General features: G+C 39.3%; 2 protein-coding genes across 3 annotated transcripts in view; both read left to right on the top strand.

The window, feature by feature from the left end:
* Positions 1-3,400: 3,400 nt before the first annotated feature.
* Positions 3,401-21,915, top strand: part of patl1 (PAT1 homolog 1, processing body mRNA decay factor) — a 42,445-nt gene continuing 23,930 nt past the window's right edge. Inside the window, exons 1-3 of one of the 2 annotated variants that reach the window (XM_034603786.1) lie at positions 3,401-3,509; positions 3,628-3,779; positions 20,822-20,945. In XM_034603786.1, the coding sequence (XP_034459677.1) occupies positions 3,742-3,779; positions 20,822-20,945 (162 nt within the window). In that variant the 5' untranslated portion in view covers positions 3,401-3,509; positions 3,628-3,741. Of the gene's footprint in view, positions 3,510-3,627; positions 3,780-18,489; positions 18,628-20,821; positions 20,946-21,915 lie in introns of those variants that run through there. The other variant, XM_034603857.1, reaches the window with a different exon arrangement.
* Positions 4,240-6,290, top strand: LOC117775546 (zinc finger protein 91-like). Its single transcript, XM_034608866.1, has one exon. It carries the CDS (start codon positions 5,153-5,155, stop codon positions 5,831-5,833), a length of 681 nt encoding a protein of 226 aa, XP_034464757.1. The 5' UTR covers positions 4,240-5,152; the 3' UTR covers positions 5,834-6,290.

Below are 21,915 nucleotides of genomic sequence, written 5' to 3'. Positions count from 1 at the left end.
GGAACGCGACACCAAGCAGACATGTTGCTCAGCCAGCAGCTTGTTAGCTACCACAGGCTAACCACAACAAACAACACTGAATAAACACTGCAGTGTGGAGGGATGCAAGGAAGAGAATGTGCCTGTGCACATTCCTCCTAAGAACGATACTATTCAAGACTAGCGGTTACGCTTTATTTTATCTGACGCACTAGAGCATTTCAGGAAGAGAGTCTGTCTGTGTGTGCTCGGCTCATTTCACCACACTGGTAGATGTGGTGAAATGAGAGCATGCGGTAAGCAGTGTGGGTTAGGGTTAACCCTAACCCACACTGCTCACCGCATGCTCTACATGCAGCAGTAGACGTTACTAACTCCGTACTGTAACTCGGGACTGAAACTCTGTACTGAAACACTGGTCGCGTGTCACTCAAAGTGCAGTCAGCCAATCAGAGGAGGGGCTCATAAATAATTAAAGAGGCAGGCAAAAACAGCCTGTTCTGTCTGGTGCGCCAGAGAGAGGCAGAAGAGGGGGCATGTAAATACACATTTTTTTACTTTAAACCACTGATATATCATCTTAGGGGTACCAATACCTCAAATAAATCCCAGAAAGGTGTAAAATATGGACCCTTCTTAAAACCCACTTTCAGCAGTATCAGTGCATTTTCTTTATTGATGACATCACTGCTGTCCCATAAAATCGCTCTTCACCTCCACCTCACTAACAAACACCGCAATGTCAGTGTCAGAGAGTTTCGCTTCTTCTTTTCATCGCTTAATGCCGTGACTCACCGTGAAACCCATTGGTCAGCAGGATAATTTTATATTCATGAGGTGCTTTGCATTCACCATTTATTGTTGAATGTGGGCATGTAGAGGGCAGAATATGAGGCTGATCCACGTACGAACATTTCAAGGTGGACTGTGATTTATAAAGGGAACATTGCGTTCAGCTGTGCGTGTGCACGGTTTTATACATCAGATATTTGGTTTTTTGCGTACGCCATTTTCCGATTTTGTGCACACGTACACTTGAATCCTGAATCCTATCCACTGTTTTATAAAAACAGGCCATAGTGCAATAACTGATCCCTTTTCTAAAACACTCTTTTTGAGTGCTGTTAAGTTCCTGTCAATACAAATAAAATATCCAGTTTGCATAATAATGCAAACACTGAAAACAACCTGAAAAAAACAAACATTTAAATTACAAACAGACACACTGACCCTGATCTAACCCCATAAAGAAACATACACACACAAACTTTGCTCGCTGACGGTGCTGACATTGTGTAAGTTTTCAGTACATATTGACATTTTTCACTTTTTTAAGAATGTTTGCAAACGAAAATTCTTTCAAACCAAATAATCGATCAGAAGAGAAAATTATAGTGAAAATAGTCATTAACTGCTGTTGGATACAAAACATTTGAAAAGAGCTGAACCATAACCACCTAACAGTAACATCTTACTTTTACATTAATAAATAAGTGATGATAAACTGATTATATAATATTTAACAGTATAACAGTCACAGGGCTCATTAAATGCTTTTATTACTTTTGTTTTCTTGATAATACAGATGTACTTTTACAGAGTAACTAACAGTGTGGTATTAGTACTTTTACTAAACTGAAGGATGTAATTATTTCTCTATCACTGATGCTACCACGTAAACAAACATACCTTTTTTGAAAACACATCAATGCTTTAAATGTGACAAATCTGTGCAGGAAGTGTTGGCTTTCACGCAAAGTATCTTAACATTGAAGAAAATTGTCAGAGTTGATTTGCAGTCTGTTTGTGTTGTGGTGAGTGTGTGTGATTCTTCCTGGACAGATGATTCACATTAAAAGCCTGCCAGGAACAGTAGCATTATTATGCCCTTTGTGCAACAAGTACTCTTTTCATGTGAAACATCTGTGCAAAACATGTTTGGAAACAATTAGTGAATAAGAGTGTTTGGGTCTGTTTGTGTTAAAAAGAGAAAGTGAGAGCTGCAGAGTGTGAGGATGGATTACTCATTCATTGCACCTGATCAAATATGCTAATAAAACATGGGAAGATAGAAATAATAGTCCATCTCTGATATGAGCCTGTTTCAGATACTGAATCTTTGCATTGCAGCCCGAGATGCAGACATATCAATCACACAGATACAAAACAAGAAAAACTCAGCCACTGAGATTATGAGATATTTTAGACATTCCAGGCCAGAATTCAACAACTGTTTAGAGAATCATTCACTTGGTAATCTTGTCTGCATTTTATTACAATATATTTAAGTTGTTGTCTTCCAGTGGAAATGCATTCAATTGCTCATACTAATACAGGGTCTGTGAAATCTGTCTCTTTGTTTTATCTACAAGAAACTCTCTTCTGGAGGAGTGTGTTTTTTAAAGTATTACTGTAGCACAAATGTATACAGCTTTTTCTATTGTGTCACGATTTTGTAAATTCCTCCTCAGTGTCCTCAGTTTGTAATGTAAATAATTAAAACTTTATAAAAAAACATCAACATGAATTTGTCTTTTTATTATACATTACAAAATTGTGACACAATATTTTTGTTAGATTTTAAACTCGCACAGTAAATCATTGTAATTCGTAATGAACATTCCTTTGTTTGCAAGTAGAATCAGATCTCAGTGAATTTGTGATGCACATTGGTCCCTTGGGGTCTCCATTGGTATTTTGTATCGTGCCAGCCCCCAGTGTGAACCTACTGCCAGTGCTGTAATGTGTTTTACAGTTCAATCCTGTCATCAGCGGCAGTTCACAAGTTAAGGCAGACCCACACTGGCAGAGGGGTATCATAATCCTCTTCAGGGCTCATGGTTATCAGGAGTCCCCTCTCACAGTCAGCGGAGTTAGAGCACAGAAAAGGGACACTTCAACATTTTGAATAAAATGCATGAGCCCCCTTTTTTCTTGACTCAAGGAAGTCATTGCTGCAGGAAAACTAATTCCAGTACATTACTCTATGTAAAAGAAGTTTGTCAAGATTTCATTAACTTCTGTGTATGGATTGAACAAACAAGATTCATGGTCATTAAAAAATCTGCAGACCTAAACTGATAGGTGAAGGGCTCAGTTGGCACAGTGCTACATGAATGCTGACTGTTGATCCTCTCTCACATGGACGACCCTGCTTCTGCGCTCCCTTGCATGAATTTACAGAGTAGTGTGACTATTTCTTGACATTAGCCAGTAGTTACACTACTCCAAGTTCTCCACTTAACTCAACTTATGGAGGTCATATTAATCTTCTCATCTAAAACTAAGAGAAACAAAGAGGCATATTTTCCAACCTGTGTTTTGTTGTTCATTGAGTCCCATCACCCTGGTGAGATGTAAGTCTGAATGAACCTCTCTCCTCCTCCCTTCCCCTGCCCAGTCTGCAGAGCCTCAGCCGACCCCCATGATATCAGAAGATTCCAGCAGTAAAGTGGCAGTCAAACGCCGGGTACCAGACACCAAGACGTCAGCCAACCCCAACGCACAACCACCAGCAGCGCAGAGATCCAGTAACAGCACCACACTCAGCTCCGAATACTCTCTGTTTGAGCTCGAGACCTTCTTCACCCGCTGGGCTCCTGATAATGACTCGGTGTCCACCCCCGGTGGCCCCTCATGTTCTTTCAGCGTTGATGACTCAGCAGAGTTCGACACAGATGGAGTAACTATTGTAGAGGCTGAGCCATCAGTCTCCTCAGCAGTGAGGATTAGTGGAGGGCAGAGTTTGTCCTCTGCAGCTGGATGCTCCACAGTTCACATCCAGCCCCCCGTGTCACAAGGTAACTAGCCATCTTCTTTCCTATCAGACACTGGCAACTGCAGCAACTACACATGTATATACAGGAAGTCAGGATTCTGAAGTGCAGCAGAGACATTCCTGATACCTTTTGTTTAGATAAACACATCCACAATGAGGTGGCTGCATTAGGAAATGTATCTGTTCCTCTCTGTTTTGGCTCATGACATTTCTACATCCAAGATGGATCTTTTAGAAAATATTCTCCAGGGTATAAATGTCAAGCAAGCTTTTCAAACAGGGTTAGACCACAGGTCACTTAACCGGTCTCAGTAGATGCACAAAACAGAATGTATAAATATGTGTTGTGAATATTTTTAAAATGTTAAAATGCAGCATGTGAAGAAGTGTATGCAGCAGTGTCCCATCACATAATGACATGGAGGTAAGGTGAGCTCTCTATCCTTAAAGTTGGCCTAGAATGAAAGAAAGAAAGTGTGTGCATGTTGGAACAGATGGCAATGAGAAGATCAAAAAACAGGTTCAGTTTGAAGGCTTGGTTTATACCCGTGTGTAGGATGGACACAGAGACAATGCTGTGGCCTACGTGAGTTTAAAATGTATACTTCTGTCTTGAATCGACACTTGAGGTACGGTTTATGTTGGGCATAGCTTGCGCTGTAGACTAACATGCACCTCGCTAGAAAGTGGAAAGTTTAGTTTTTATGTCTCAGTGGCTGGACAAGCTCACATGTCTCAACCTCCCTCTGCTTCAGTCAGTTCGGTGGGAACAGACATCACAGCTTCTGATGTCTTTTTTTCTGCTTTGCAGTGATTAGTTAGATTTAGATGTTCAATATTCATTAGCATGTCAATTACCATTGTTTTAGTTACACGGACAGTGACTTAGATGGCAGACAACATGCAGAATACACCATACTGTTCCCTTTCGAGGCAGGATGTTACACGTTTGCAAAGTTAGTCAAACTGTGGTACGATGTATAATTCATCTTGTTTTTAAGATAACTTTCTCTTTGCATCTTTTTTTATTGAGGTTTTTATTGATTCAGTTGATAGGTCTGCAACATTAGCTGTGTATGTGTGTATGTGTGTGTGCTGTGAACAGATGGTAACAGAGATTATGCTTCACTCAGCATGGCAGAGGAAAAGAATAATGCGTAACAAGGCACACATATACATCTTGATGAGCGGTATATCGCAAGTTTGGGGTGGACTGTACTTCATGTGTGGATTCTCCTCCGATGTGAAAGAATGATCGGGGCAGAATCTGCTGAGAGGCCAGTAAAAGTTGTATTACCTTTAATAAGCTACATGGTGCTCATGTTGTAGATACTGATTTGTTGTAGTGATGTGAATGTCTCGGGGAGGATGGAGTAATGACAGAGGGCTGAATCCATGTTTTTTCTGCGGCCTGCTCTGTCAGCAGGGACTTCTGTGTCTGTACCTCAGAGGATCCAGGTTCCATCTTCCCAGCATCCATGGAGCAGAACACCAGCCATGATTAAAAGTGCACAGTCAGTGAAACAGCAGCAACACAACAATCCCTCTGCACAGAGCACACTGTCCTCCAGCACAGCTGCTGCCCCTAACAGTAACAGTGGTGATAAAACAAGTGTCTCTGGTATCACCTCAACCTGCAGGACAATGAGCTCCACTGTGGCTCCACAGTCAGCTTTAGCTCTCAGGGGATCCCCAGCACTGTTGGCAAGCATTGATTTAGCAATTGCTGCACAGCAACGAGCCAGCCTCCTGAGTCACCACAGTAAAAGCCAGCCTGCCAGTATCGCCTCCGGCGAGCACCGCAGGAAAGGCTATGTATGCCAAGCCTGTGGTAAGTCCTTCTCCGGCTTGTCCAACCTGGAGGCCCACGAGAGAGTCCATACGGGGGAAAAACCTTTCCGCTGCGACACCTGCGGGAAACACTTCTCAGAGGCAGGGAACCTGAAAAAGCACCAGAGGGTTCACACCGGGGAGAAACCCTTTAGCTGCGAGCAGTGTGGGAAGGGTTTTGCCTGGATCTGCAATCTGCGGACGCACCAGCAGTCTGCCACAGGCTGCGGATCACAGCTGAGGTGAGCATAAGGGCTGATCTCACACACTCTGCTGATTTTAGTAGTATTTCACTCACACACACACTAACACACACCTTGTACATCTATCTTAGTGAGGACACTCATTGGCATAATCCATTCCCCTAAACCAATTCTTCACACCCCTTTGAAAGTGCAATGCACAATGTTTTCAATCTCTAAGGTCTCAGCTCAAAATGGTCCTCACAGAGATATCTGTACAGGTACACACCCACACACACCCACACAGATACCTGGCCTTTCTTCAGTGTGAAACAGTGGCACAGCAGCAATATGTGAAAACATCTAATGTTTTGTGTCTTGACCAAAGTAGGTTATGTTGTTTTTAGAGTCATGTTGGTTATGTTGTTTTGGAGTTGTGAGTTGTTCCAGGCACTCACTGCTTTTTTAATGCAGCTTGATTTGAAAGTCAGCACGTGGAAGAAAATGGACTGCAGACTGTGGTTGTTTTTGAAATTGACGCAAGTGTATCATTGATTCTTTTGATAAATGGGCCAAAGTGTTGCCCGGTCTTCCTCCAACCTGTTCTTGGGTTGTTCTCAGAAACACAATTCACACGTAAGTAAAACCACAGTTAATTGCAGGACATTAATGCAGAGGTGTGTGATAACATTACATTACAATACATGTCATTTAGCTGACACTTTTATCCAAAGCGACTTCTGATTAGTGCATTTAACATCTATGTGGGGCAATTCATGGGATCAGGACACTTGCCCAAGGACACGTCGGCATGGATCCGAGTCGCTGACCTACTGGTTGGAGGATGACTGCTCTATCCTGTCAGCCACAGCTGCCCCAGCTGCCCATGATAACAACCATGTTCAGCCTGTTTGACAAAGGATTGAATGGAAAGAACAAATGTTCTGCATGTGTGTTTTACACTGTATGAAGACTTTTAACGGTGCCAGCTCAAGCCAAAATCTTGTAATTGTTAATATTGAAATAAAATTGAAAATAACAGTCCAGATTTCACCGTAATACATTTTGTTTCTCAAGTGCAACAACCAGTCCTTGTGCATACATAAGAATAATGATTTAAAAAGTTCTGAGAGTTGGAGGCAGGACAGATGCATGAGACCAAGAAATGATCTGAGCAGTCAAGATGAATTGTGTAGCTGTTTGGCAGGCAGAACCTCACCTGTTCAGTTTTAAATCAATCAAATTTTATTTCTATAGCCCATATTCACAAATCACAATCTGTCTCATAGGGTGTAACAAGGTGTGACATCCTCTGCCGTTTACCCTAAACAAGTATAGGAAAAACTACCCAAACAATCCTAGCAATAGCGGGGGACAAAGGTTTGACCTGGAGGTCAAATATCATCCTGTTAGACTTCTTTCATCAAAAATGAATATGGACAAGTATGATTATGCTCAGGATTACAACAGCATATCTCATTCTGCTCCTATAAATCTGTTTACTTGCATTTTTTTTGCGCGCTATCAAATCTATTGTCAATGTAATTTCATAAACACAAACATAATTTTTATACATTACAATAAACAACTTGGACCAGCCACAACGATTCAGCTCAGAAAATGTGTGCCCTTCCAATTCAAAACTAAATAAATATGTGTGATGCATCTCCACTTCCTCCCAATGTAAAAAGATTAAGCCAAAATGTCTCAGAAGCGGGCACTGCCATCTTGTGCTGGTGACATCATTTAGTGACAAGAGTCTGCTCAGTAGTAATCTTAGAGTGGAGTCTAATTTGTATAAAGACAAATTCCATATAGGGAATGTACAAATGTAAAAAAACACAGAAGCTGAAATTAACATCTACAAGCAAACTTCACATATATATCTTCCATAAAAGGATACATTGGAGAGATATATTAAACACAATAATAATTATCTTTTGTCATCTAAACAAGGCCCATTAACTGGCAGGATTTACCATTCCAAATATACAGTACTGAAGATGTGGTAGCAGGGCCCAGTAGGACTGCAGGGGTGTACTTTACTGCCCTCTATTGCTTTTGTTGTTAATTTAATTTCAAGGAATTATTTAAGTTGTTTCACATTCAATGCAGAATAGTTACTGCACATAATACATATAAACAGATGTCTGACCATTATTGATGCAAACCTAATTGAACCCTTTCCTTTTTGTTCTCGAATGTTTTTTATAAGGTTGGGCACAACTTTAACTCTTAAAATGGGTTTCAGATACTTAAATCCATCCCTGATTGTAACAGACTGGAAACAGGCAATCAGACAGTGACATACTGATGCCTTCAAGGTCATACTATTAAATGATATATGTCATGTAAGTTAGTGACCAAATGACTACTGATGCAAATTTAAAGTTATTCTTTGATTTGCCTTACCGTGTCAGAGCTTGATGAGATCATAAAGAAAACATGCAAAATTTCTGCTATTTGACTGTAAAAATATAAAACAATCAAAGGCAAGTATATCTGTGCAGGGGAGTCACCTGTCGTTTTTTCTGAGATGACTGACCTCATGCCAAATGAGAATCAAATCCAAATTGATCTATCTGAATCAAAACTGAATGAGCAGAAATTAAGGGAAGTGAACTGAGCTGTAGTGAAAATTGGATTTTGTATATTTATAATGTCATAATGCACTATACTAGTGTCTGTTCTTAATCTGTTTACCAGTGGTTGGTTGGTTTCTGGAGCGACTTTGGGTTGTGCCCGGCAATAGCCACCACCTCGTTACACCCTAACGTTGGGGTAATCGGCAGTTCGGCCGGGAGCCTGTGTCCATCGGTAAAGACAAAAGAAAAGTCTATGGTGTGGTAGCTGAGTCTATGGTGTGGTAGCTGAGTCTATGGTGTGGTAGCTGAACCCCACAGTCCCCAAAGGAGTCTTTGTTTTCCGGGGCGGCTTCGGGCTGCATTCAACACTTGATAACTAGAGCATATAAAGAATAATGCTCCGATATCCACAAATATCAGTGATAAATGTTCCTGATAAATGCTGATGAATTAATGTTTGAAAATTTCAAAAGAATACATGATGATTAAATGAGCAATGTTTTTTAAACATACCTACAAGATTAATGCGCTAAATAGGAAGTAAAGTTTTAATTTGTATGTGCTGACATTCCTGTTTTTTGAGGAATTTACTACTGATAGCTGAAGTAATCACTGTTTCTCTGAAACAGAGCTAGTCTCTTGACCAAATGAAGAAAATCCATCAAGGATTTCAGATACATTAGATAATGTGTGATATGCTTGAGGGAATTAAAGGAATGTGCTATGAAGTGTAACATTTTGTATTTAGATCCTTTAAATTAGTAAAAGTACATAATCATCAACAAAATATAAGTCTAAGTGTAAGTATATTCATTGTGTGAAATCTTTATCTTAGCAGCATAAGCGCTAAAATAAGTAGAATGAAAATAAAATAATGAAAATGGAAATACTGTAGAGCAACTGTACTCAACTACTTTACCACTCAGATAGTTAAGTTAAGTTTATTGTATCATAACACTATACTGCAAAAAAGATAGATGACCTTGGAGTTCAGATCCAAAGGAGAGCAGGGAGAGACAGACAGTATCTAAACTCTCCTCTTCTGTTTGGGACATACGATGAAAATAGAGGACAATAATCTCTACTGTTCAAAATCAGCAATATAGAGTAATAATCACTGCTGTTCAAAATCAGCAAATTGTAAAACACATTACGACATGAAATTTAAAATGAATAAGTCCAATTTATTTAAAGTAACGCAGTGAACGAGCACTCGCTGGAGGTTGCTGTGCCTCATGTTCTATTGTATGAAAGGTTTAAAGCCATTAACTAAGAAGTCACTCTAATTGTGTTGTGTATGAAACTGATCAAATGTAAAGAAGGGGACCACTTCCAGTGGGCGGTGCAAAAGCGAACACCCTCGTCATAAATTTTTTCTCACAAATGCAGAACAATGGTGACCGTATGGATTAAAAAAAATAATCATCAGATGTTGACATAATGTCAGAGATGAGAGGATAAGTTATTGAGATGGAACAAAAAGAGAGAAAGAAGGCAATTTGCTTGCCACAAACTGTATTTATTAAAGAACAATAAAAGTTAGTGTAAGATTTGAATCTTAGAGAAAATATTTATATTACTTCACTGTTGTATCGAGCTTATGGGTGATTTGGTAAACTGAATTTGAGAGGTGGAATATTCAGACTTTAAGTCTGTCGATTGAACAATTTGAAACATAATGCAGATAACTTTGTAGAAGAAATAAATGAATAATCATTATCAAATCAATCTCACAATTTGTATGACGCAATCACTTAAGTTATCAACAACTAATCATTTAAAATAAAACAATTTATATATAATCCTTTTTAAACTTGTAGTTTCACTGTGCTGTCTACAAATAAGATACTAGTTCTGCATTTATCTTACATAACTTTCAGGAAATTGAGTATCAACACTATTTAAATTGGAAATTACCAATTCGACCTTATCTCTCTTTACACTCAATTAAAATCATTGATTTCACTTTTAAAGTTTTGTTTACTGTTTTATCCATCACCCTAATACAAACAGTACCAGCTTGAGTGGCATTGATGTTTGCAATGAGACCTGTCTTACAGTGTTACTGCACAGGAGCATTCAATTCTACAGATAAATACAATACAATAAACTAATACAAAAAACTTGTTGAAATATGAACACATTTTGAATGTCCACATTTTGTATGGTGCACCTTGACAATTCAACAGTCAAAGTGATTTGTACAGAGTGATTTGTACAGAGTAATTGACACACATCCACATGTTGCTGAGGTTGTGACATGTGTCAAAATACATTAAAGAGATGTTGACTATATGCCAGCCAAAGAGAGAAGCTGTATGCATTCACACCCAACCAATAACAAGTCTTTTAGCTAAATCTCTACATAGTTCATCTTAATGTTGAATTTTCTTGCCTCACAAAGTGAAAGTTAAAGCTAATTCTAAGCTACCTGCAATTAAATAGTATCCCTTGCCTCCCAGAGCGATAACAGACCTGATTCGATCTCTGCTGGACTGAGGTGTGTTGGTAGAAACCACCAGTTCTTTCAATACTCCCGTCCTACAAATCCAAAACTAAACCGAACTGATGAGTGGAGATTTGTTCAGGATTTGTAAGCTATTAATGATATCCATTGTTAAGATACCAATTTGATTTTTGCTTCATTGCTGCCAGATTCAAATTATTATACAGTTGTCGATTTGAGCACAGATTTCTCTTTATTCCACTAGGCCCAGACAGCCCGTACTTGTTCAGGGAAGGTCTGGTGGTGTATGCAGCAGAGGTAAAACGTGAACTGATGACTATCGCCTGCCTGGTGGCAGCACACTCCTGCCGTATGCTGATGACCTGTTGAAAGTCTCCCTGTCAAAGGACACTCGTCGCTCTTACTCGATTTTGCTGTTTCAAAGACTTCCTGAATGTGGTCACAGAGCATCCCTGGCTAAGCTACAGATCTGCTCGCCAGAGGTTACATATTTGGGAAACGTGCTGAGAGATGGACAGCACCTTTTGTTGCCTGAGAGAGTATAAGTCTTGAACAATGTGCCTCCACCTAAGACAAAAAAAGGCATATGCTCTCTTTCTTGGGAATGGCGACCTATTCTAGACACTGAATCTACTATTGTCCATTGTGCTGTGGTTGGCACAGCACAATGGACAGAGGAGATGGACAAGGTTTTTAATAACCTCAAAAGGGCTCTCTCCAGTGCCCCCTGCCTTGGATTCCCTGACTACAGGCAGCCATTTTGCCTGTATGTTTGTGAGAAGAACAGTAATGCCACAAAACAAAGCCCTCACCTAAAATTAAAGTGCTCACCACATCTGAACCCAGATACTATTCTTCCTATGATGGATGAAAATGATGAGCATGACTGCTTGTTGCAGACACCAATACTAAATTCCGATTTGATTCTGTATGGACGGGTCAGTAAGCCGACCGTCTGACAAATGAATAAATAGAAAATATTGCTGCACTGTAATAACTGATTAAGAAGTGTTGGAAGCATGAGCGTTACCTTCTGGTACCTCTGCTCAAGCTGCGGTATTATACGCCCCTTACAAGAACTTGCATTCTGACAAAGAACAGAGTTGCAACCATTTACACTGATTCTAGATATGCTTTTGGTGTTGATTTAAGTAAATTCTAAAGATAAGAGGTTGTCCAGTCTGTCAGTGTTCCTGTTGCCCACTGTCACTCACGGCCCATCACAGGTGGAAAAAGAGGGGATCAATGAGATCACAACGGTTTGCACCAGGCATCACATAAGTTTCGCACACTTTAATGCATTATTTTTCAGCAAACTTGGAGAAAATACCGCACAGTGAAACACGATCATTTGTTACCTTCGTCAGCTCCCTTTATAAATATGGAAATAGATTTTGCAAATATGCGAAGCTATTAGAGCTACAAATACTTGCTAGTACTGATAAATCAGGTTGAAGCTTTCCAAACTTGAGACAAGAAGAGATATATGTCGTTAAGTGCCCTTAAGAGGATGCCGTTAGCTATAGATAGTTCAGGTCAGGATGAGAGAATGAAATCCACAATAAAAGAAACGCTGATCAAAACAATGATGACCACTAGTTTTAAGTGGCCACATACATTGCCTATTGTGCTTTATTCCATTCAAATCACACCTAGTGCAAGCCCACCTTTGACACCCCATAAAAAACTCTGCTTTGGACTGATGTGTATATGTGAGAGTATGTTAATAAAACTAACTAACTAAATAACTAAACCAGACCTTCTTTCATTTACAGGTATCAAGCAGACTTCTAAAACCTTCAAATTAACCTATTCATGCCTTTCATCTAGGACATTATGTACTAATCAAATCTGGAAAAGTGTCTCTATCTCATATAGGTGAAAAGGTCCGTTTCAGGTGCTGTTAACAACCAGAACAGCCCTTAGGGTCTAAGGTAAAGCAGAATGGATCCATGTTTCAAGATACATGCTAGACCTTCCCCCATGAAGAGGTAATCGTATAGAGCAGGGGTCTTCAAACGTTTTTCAGGCCAAGGACCCCCAAACTGATGGAGAGATGGAGCAGGGACCCCCTACTATATACACTACCGTTCAAAGGTTTGGGGTCACTTAGAAATGTCCTTATTTTTCAAAGAAAAGCACTGTTTCTTTCAATGAAGATAACATTCAATTAATCAGAAATACACTCTATACATTGTTAATGTGGTAAATGACTATTCTAGGTGGAAACGTCTGGTTTTTTAATGAAATATCTACATAGGTGTATAGAGGCCCATTTCCAGCAACTATCACTCCAGTGTTCTAATGGTACATTGTGTTTGCTAATCGCCTTAGAAGACTAATGGATGATTAGAAAACCCTTGTGCAATTATGTTAGCACAGCTGAAAACTGTTTTGCTGGTGAGAGAAGCTATAAAACTGGCCTTCCTTTGAGCTAGTTGAGTATCTGGAGCATCACATTTGTGGGTTCGATTATACTCTCAAAATGGCCAGAAAAAGAGAACTTTCATGTGAAACTCGCCAGTCTATTCTTGTTCTTAGAAATGAAGGCTATTCCATGCGAGAAATTGCGAAGAAACTGAAAATTTCCTACAACGGTGTGTACTACTCCCTTCAGAGAACAGCACAAACGGGCTCTAACCAGAGTAGAAAGAGAAGTGGGAGGCCCCGGTGCACAACTCAGCAAGAAGACAAGTATATTAGAGTCTCTAGTTATCTGAGACTGGCCAATAAAAAGAAAAGATTGATATGGGCAAAAGAACACAGACATTGGACAGAGGAAGATTGGAAAAAAGTGTTATGGACAGACGAATCAAAGTTTGAGGTGTTTGGATCACACAGAAGAACATTTGTGAGACGCAGAACAGGTGAAAAGATGCTGGAAGAGTGCCTGACGCCATCTGTCAAGCATGGTGGAGGTAATGTGATGGTCTGGGGCTGCTTTGGTGCTGGTAAAGTGGGAGATTTGTACAAGGTAAAGGGATTTTAAATAAGGAAGGCTATCACTCCATTTTGCAACGCCATGCCATACCCTGTGGACAAGCGCTTGATTGGAGCCAATTTCCTCCTACAACAGGACAATGACCCAAAGCACACCTCCAAAATTATGCAAGAAACTATTTAGGGAAGAAGCAGGCAGCTGGTATGGTGTCTGTAATGGAGTGGCCAGCGCAGTCACCAGATCTCAACCCCATTGAGCTGTTGTGGGAGCAGCTTGACCGTATGGTACGCAAGAAGTGCCCATCAAGCCAATCCAACTTGTGGGAGGTGCTTCAGGAAGCGTGGGGTGACATTTCTACAGATTACCTCACAAATTAAACAGCTAGAATGCCAAAGGTCTGCAATGCTGTATTGCTGCAAATGGAGCACTCTTTGAAGAAAGCAAAGTTTGAAGAACAAAATTAATATTTCAAATAAAAATCATTATTTCTAACCTTGTCAATGTCTTGACTATATTTTCTATTCATTTTGCAACTCATTTGATAAATAAAAGTGTGAGTTTTCATGGAAAACACGAAATTGTCTGGGTGACCCAGTGATTTAAAAGTTATGATTTAATGTATCACAGTGGTTTGTGGGACAATATATCGTCCAGCAGGGTTTGTTATAGAGAAAGGCCTACCATAATAATTTTCATGATGCACCAAGTTAGAAGTTCCCTTGCATAGTTACACATATAAAAACCAAAATTGGTATTGTACAATGATATATCCTTAACTAAATAGATATTGAATCAAATCAAATTGAGACCTTGTGAATCAGAATTGATGAATAATAAACAAATAGATAAATATACATTTTTATTTTGACTACCTTTGCATCTAATTTTGAATATTGGTTTAAGAGGTTGCTTCTTATATAAACAATCTGGTGGACATTACAAAATATCTAAGTCAGTGCTAGCAACAATACTGCAGACTTTGATTTTAAACACTAAGTCAGACTAAAACATTTCAAATAGGACATTTGACCTTTCTGATGCATTTATCTCTTAAACAGGTAGATAAGATTATAAAATATGTGGTTGAAATAAGGTATTTGTCTTTAAGTACAAATGTGTAATTCAGCTAGCCTGTAGTGGCCTACACTGTAAATGTGAGACCCTGAAGTCTATCAGGATCATATTTCATAGAAATGTTGTATCATGATTGAAAAAAAAATAGTTGTAGTTGATAATTAGTGAAAGTTGGAATGATATTCCTGCTAGGATGGAATCCATATCACAATTGCATCGTATGTTCTAGTAACCTCTTCATGGTGGTGACCCTAATGCTGATGGGTAGGACTCTAACAATTTGTTAATCATGATGAAGGTTAATGTGATTAAGTTTTTGATTTTGATTGAAGCGGTTAAGTCTTGTATGTTTAGACACTGTCTCCTCTACTTGAGGCGTAGTGCAGTGCGAGAGCATGGCCAAGGTCAGAGGCTTCACTCCGTAGACAACATAGATATGAGAAAAGGGTCCAACTCTGAATTAGAGGGAAGATTTGGTGCTATACAATTGAATAATAATGGTTTGAATGTAATTTTGGTTTTGAAATAACTTGTGTTTGTTGAAATGTTGATGTATGTTGATTTATATTGTGTGTTTCAATATACGTAGTAGTTATCTTTATGTATCACTGGTCCTTAATATATAAGGAAGACTTATCAATGATGATCATTTTGGAGCTGAGAAGAAGTATATATAACGTAAAGCAGCCCTGGCGGTTTAAAAATCCACTGACTTGCTCCGACAAAAGAAGAAGACAGAAAAAAATCCTGGTGTGGGTGATTAACATTGAGGTTTATCTAATCGGATTGTTTTGCCTGAAGAATTGTTCTATTACATTCAAGAAATATGTCCCATTTGTACATTATCTGATTGTTATATTATCATGTATTCTTTGAATAACATCTTGAAAATAAGCAGAAGGACTAATTGGTTGAGAGATGTTTGCCTGCCACAGCCCCCTTTTATAGGGGGGTTCAAATTAAATGCTTGATGTGGTGAGACTGTAATGGAAAATTTTACCATTATACCACACTATATATTAGCTCTGCTTATTGCATACTATTTATGTTTGTGTAACTGCCAAGATAACATCAGGGCCACAAATCTGAGACTGTGCTCTTCTCCCCCCACCAAGAGCTCGAAGAGGCCTTCAGCCTGTGTCTGTGTCTTATCTCCTTGGATTTTACTATTCACTCAGTTCACACACATAGTTCACATACATACACACACACATAGTTCACACACACACACACCCACACACGTAGTTCAACTCTTCACACACACACATCTCTTCACTGCATCTGCATAAAAAGCACACGCCAGCAATTGTTTCTTTGTCATTCCCTCTGCAGAATGCTCTTCGCATGCTGTATGAAGTATACTTAAAAGACTATTATTCTGAAATCTCTTTATTTCAGAAGTCTCACCAGGTCAAATTTCCATCACAAGACTTCATGTTGAATTTACACTGTGTTTTATCCATTGTATTTGTATCAATCACTCAAATTTTATTTGTATAGCCCATAGTCACAAATCACAATTTGCCTCATAGGGCTTCAACAAGGTGTGACATCCTCTGCCCTTAACCCTCAACAAGATTAAGGAAAAAACTACTAAAAACCTTTTAACAGGGTAAAAAGAAGGTAGAAACTCAGAGAGAGCCACATGTGAGGGATCCCTCTCCCAGGACGGACAGAAGTGCAATAGATGCCAAAATGTAAAGGAGAACATCAGAAAGATAGGGTATTTGCAGCATTGATTAGAATAAACACTTTGTAGCATAATGGAAGGTCAATGAATTGATGGATTATTGTCAGTAATGGTCGAGTATCTGAGTAGACATATTGTATATCAAGATGCCTTGTTGTAATCATATTCCACGGTCAGCAGCCACCATGATCAGGATCCACCATCACGTTCGGATGCCACCATGGTAATTTCTGCTCATCCAGTTTTGATTCAGGTAGATCAATAGCTATTAGAAGGTCATTAGTGACTTTTGCCAAGGCTGTCTCCGTGCTGTGATTGGCTCTAAACCCCGACTGAAAGTCTTTATATACATTACTTTCCTGGAGAAACTCACACAGCTGATTGGCTGCAACTTTTTCAAGGATTTTAGACAGGAAGGGGAGGTTGGATATCGGTCTGTAGTTGGCTGAAACCTCCGGGTCCAGGGTGGATTTTTTTAGAAGGGGTTTGATTACAGCTAATTTAAAGGACTGTGGTACATATCCTGATGATAATGACAGATTGATTGTGTTCAGTAACGTACCATTTATTAAGGGCAGAATTTCTTTAAGCAACTTTGGTAATGGGATCTAAGATACAAGTTGTGGGTTTAGATGATGAGATTATTTTGGTCAGCTGATCAAGGGTGATCAGAGAGAAGCTGTCTAAATAAATAACAGGATTCTCAGCTGTTTCTGAGAGTTCTATTCTTGATGGTGTATTAGTGCCAACTGAGGGCAGGAGATGGTAGATTTGATTTCTAATAGTTAGAATTTTATCATTAAAGAAGGTCATAAAGATATTGCTATTCAGGGCTCCCACTCTGGGTTCTCTCTTTTCTTTCTCTCTGTCTGTCTCTTTCTCTCTCTCGCTTTCTCTCTCCCAGACAACAACAATTATTATTATTATTATTATTATTATTATTATTATTATTATTATTATTATTATTATTATTATTATTATTATTATATGAACTGTTGCTGCTGTCATTTATATCTTTAACATTATCATTTAAATCTTTACATCCATAATTATTACTCTTATTGTGTTCATTATAACAACTAGTTTGTCTGAGCTGAAACATGATGGTTCTGCCTTTTCCTTTTCTCTCTCTCCCCCTCTCCTCCCCCTCCCCACTATCTATCTCTCTTATCTCCCCTCTTTTCGACCCATCTCTCCTCTCCTCCCCATTTTTCTCTGGTCCCCCCAACCGGTCGCCCACCTCTAGTCTGGTTCTGCCAGAGGTTTCTTCCAGTTAATAAGGGTGTTTTTTTCTCTCCACAATCGCCAAATTTCTGCTCATTGTGGGAACTGTTAGGTTTCTCTATCATTTTTAAGGTCTTGAGCTTCTATATAAAGTGACTTGAGATAATGTATATTATGATTTGGCGTTATACAAATAAAATTGAATTGAAAACACCCCCAAAGCTCATAAAGAAGCATTTGACTGCAGTGCCGTGTGCACACACATAAATCACGGAACTGAAAACTAAATTGGGGCACAGTAAAACAAACACAGTGCAGCTACATTAGGTGCCTTTGGCTCGGGCTGGGTTCCAAAACTGAATTCCTGCCAGGTTTAGAATTGGGTTGTATCGGAGGCGCTTGCATCTCCTGGGTCATCTCTAATCTCAGAATCAGAAATAAACTTGCGTTTCATAATTATCAGGATTCAATTGGACGGAACATTAGAACTAAACGCCATAGCTGTAAAACCATGGAACTATGTTTGTGAAACCTAAAGATGAGTCACTATTTTTGTGAAAGTGTTCACCTATTCAAAATGTCAATGTGTTTAAAATCTCTGAGACACTTCATTACTGTCATTACAAGATAAAAGTGATCAAATATTATGGTCATTTATATCTAGTTAGTACTGTTGTCTCTTTCAACTCTTCACCGAGGAAGCGCGAAATTAAAACTAAATAGCGACACCGCCCCGGTCTGTGCCCAGATGCGTGCCCGTTCACGTCGCTCCATGACGCACGCTCAAGTGGACGTCTCGGCTACGTCACTTGCGCGCCGCCTGGCTTCTGATGCACTTCTTTTCCCGAAAGCCTAAAGATAGATGTTTCGATTTCAGGTGAGCATCGTGTCCCAAAAAACTCACGTTCCCTTTTGTGAGTCTCGGTTGTAATGGTTCACTGAGAGCAGGCGGTCATTCTAAACCGCTGCATGTGTTTTTACAAGGTGTGTGTTGTCTATTGTTTATGCGCCTGCCATATTCAATCCGGTTGGTGGCGGCCTGAGAAGCAGCTAGACTGCCTGGCTGGTGACTTGAGCCGCAGGGAAAGGGAGCAGTTTCTCAACATTGGTGACAAGATATTGGCTTCTTGTTTCATAAATAATTATCCGGTGTTAGATAGTAGTCATAAGCTCAGCGTAGACCGTATCATATTAGTTTTTAGGGCAGCAATTTTCAAACGACGTGGGTCCTACGTGATGTAACGTCAGCATTAGCATTTTCGGCTAACGGCTTTGCCTGCTCCCTTCAGGGTATCAAGGGTCGTGGCTAGGAGGTCCTGGATTGTATTTACTTAGAATATTTAAAATTATACCGTCATAGTGGAGCTACTAACGTGTACACACAATGTTTTATAATGTTAATACCTCGTGTTTGTTGTGCATCTGCATTGTCTGAGTGAGAAAACACGCTCGCTAACTGCAGATATGACACAACATGAATATTACGTTACTTTGCTGTTCTGTTGAAGTATGTCCAGAGGCTCTAAAGTAAACCTATAATTTACTCGTGACAAACATGAGTGTTTAAGGTAAACAGGATTCTAAACTCGGTCTAAACTCTTGGCATACTTAAGCGCTTTAGCTACATCATGCTACAGGGAAAGTTTTCATCCATCCGAGTTAGATATTAATGGAATCTAAGTAATACATTCAATCATATATAGTGTTTTCATCGGCTCAACCCCACCCGTTGGTTATATGGTGTAATGTGACAGCGTGAAGCCCAATTCAAGCTACGCCGTAGGCACGCATGGGGCCGAGCATTCATAGTTGCGCGTAGGTGAATGTGAGCCGCGCTGCAATTACACCGCCGAAACGCTAGTGGCACTAGAGCTTTTATGCTGGTGTTGAGTGTCTTCCGTTTTCTGGTCCACTTATTTACAAATTCTCTGGCCTCTCTGTTTACTTCAAAACAATGGAGAGATTTTCTAAGCTTATCATGTTGTAGTTGAAACTGATGGAGGTTAAAGCACAATCATTTGTTCTTAAAAAACTGCAGCGGAGAAAATAAAAACGTCTGTGTTCGTTCCTTCACCTCAATTCAACTCTGCAATTCTACCAAGCGGACCAATCCCAGCTCTTGCGGTATGCGTCGCCACGCCTTCTTCAGACAATGATTCATTGAGAGAAAACCCCGCCAATGATCTGAATATCTTACATTTTCTATCTAGGGCAGCAGGGCTCCATCCGATTGTCCAAATATGTTGACATGCAGAGCGGGAATGCATGGCACATGGAGCACCATTTATCGCAGTTTTTTTTTAATCTTTTGCGATACATATAACGCGCATGTTCATATCGCGAGGAGGATACATTTTCGATATATTGTGCAGCCCTATATAACATCATCAAAATTAAAAGAATCAGGTCTTAAGACTAGTAATTATTTAATTTAGCTAATGAAATGGATTACATAGGTGCCAACTGGGGCGGACTAGGAAAATAATTCAGGCTGGGGAATTTGACTCCTTTTCACGCAAAGCACCAGTAATGCATTGTCCTCTGCCATCTTTGCAGTGATGTCATCTTTGTATATTTCCAAGGGCTTTTACTTTGAAATTCTACAACATATTGTCCTGATATTGTCTTGGTGACAATCTGAGGTGGTGTTTTGCAACTGTTTTGTTGCTTGAATTTAAAGGGATAGTTCACCTAAAGATGAAAATTCACTCATTATGTACTCACCACTATGCCGATGGCGGGGTGGGTGAAGTTTTTGAATCCCCTAAACACTTTTGGAGTTTCTGGGGTTAACAGCATTGCAGCCAAATCCAATACAATTGAAGTAAATGGCGACCCCTTCTTCAAACGTAAAAAGTGTCCGTAAGCCCCAAAATTCAAATTCGACTTGAAACAGCGTAATTTACACCATGTTTTGCAGCCTCGTAGGAAGATGTCAGCGGAAATTTTGGAGAACAACACGTTGTAAATGACCTCGTTGGAGTCGTATATGAATGTCGGGGCTTGCGGACACCTGGATGACACCACATGAGTAGTATGGAGGCATTTTATATTTTTTCTGTTTTATTCAGTCTGAAGAAGAGGACACCATTGACTTCAATTGTATATTCTGCTGCCACGCTGTTTACCCCTGAAACTCCAGAATTGTTTTGTGGACTGAAACACTTCACCCACCCCTCCATCGGCATTATAATGGTGAGTAGATGGAGTGAATGTAAATCTTTCAGTGAACTATCCCTTTAAGTCATGGGAATGTGATAAATAATGAATTTGTTTTCTTGTTTGTTTATATCCATTGTTGTTATTACTAGTACTACTGTTAAAAACCTAGGGCCCTATCCTCATGCGAAGCACAGTTAAATGTCCAATGTGCAGGGAGCCTGACTGTGCATTTGGTAGTATATATCTAGGTGACAAACCAGACATTGTTTTAAACTTGAGACAGACAGACAGACAGACAGACCCCTAAACTATCTATCTCCCTTTCCAAATAAATATTTAATTTCTGAGGATAAACTTACTTAAAGGGGAGGATAACTATGTCTTTATTGATGTTATTAATCTAGTCAGCTAATTGAGCTTTATTACCAAATTTATTTAATAATTTTCACCAGTCAAAATGTTACCAGTTATAGTACTCAAAGAATTGTATTTCTTTTACAAAAAACTTTGAATTTATAACTGTAGTTAACAAACCATTAGAATATTAGTGTTTCTTGAGAATAATTTACAAATGTGTCATTTACACTGGTTGTGTTTATACTCCTGTCCGTTTTTTTTTAATGTGCTAATTTTTATTGCAAAAAATTAACTCGACAGATTACCACAAAACCGGGTGGAAGGATGTGGTATGGGTCAAGGAAGAACTCTTAAGATTTTGGTGCAAATCTTAAACAGGGGCAGATCCAGATTTTTTTTTAAACCTTCATATTCAGGTAACTGATATCTATGGGTGTGTGAAATTTGGTGCAGCTTGATGGAATTTAAGAAGACTGGTGGGCCTTGGTGGAGGTATGCCCTCTACTGAATGCCATTCTAGTTTACTTATGTTTTTAGATGTAGCCACACTTGAGTACTACCATCAATTGTATCTTATACACTGTCCATTTATATGATGCTTGTGTAACGCAAAAGTAAATCAAAATGTCCCAACTCTTCAACATTG

Source organism: Hippoglossus hippoglossus, chromosome 1, assembly GCF_009819705.1.
Source record: "Hippoglossus hippoglossus isolate fHipHip1 chromosome 1, fHipHip1.pri, whole genome shotgun sequence".
In the NCBI taxonomy this organism is placed as follows: domain Eukaryota; kingdom Metazoa; phylum Chordata; class Actinopteri; order Pleuronectiformes; family Pleuronectidae; genus Hippoglossus; species Hippoglossus hippoglossus.
Note: the sequence above shows the minus strand (reverse complement) of the source record. Positions and strands in the feature narration are given on the sequence as shown.

Bases quoted from the DNA above. Each gene is read 5' to 3' on its own strand.
- LOC117775546 (XM_034608866.1), top strand. From the start codon at position 5,153: ATGTTTTTTCTGCGGCCTGCTCTGTCAGCAGGGACTTCTGTGTCTGTA.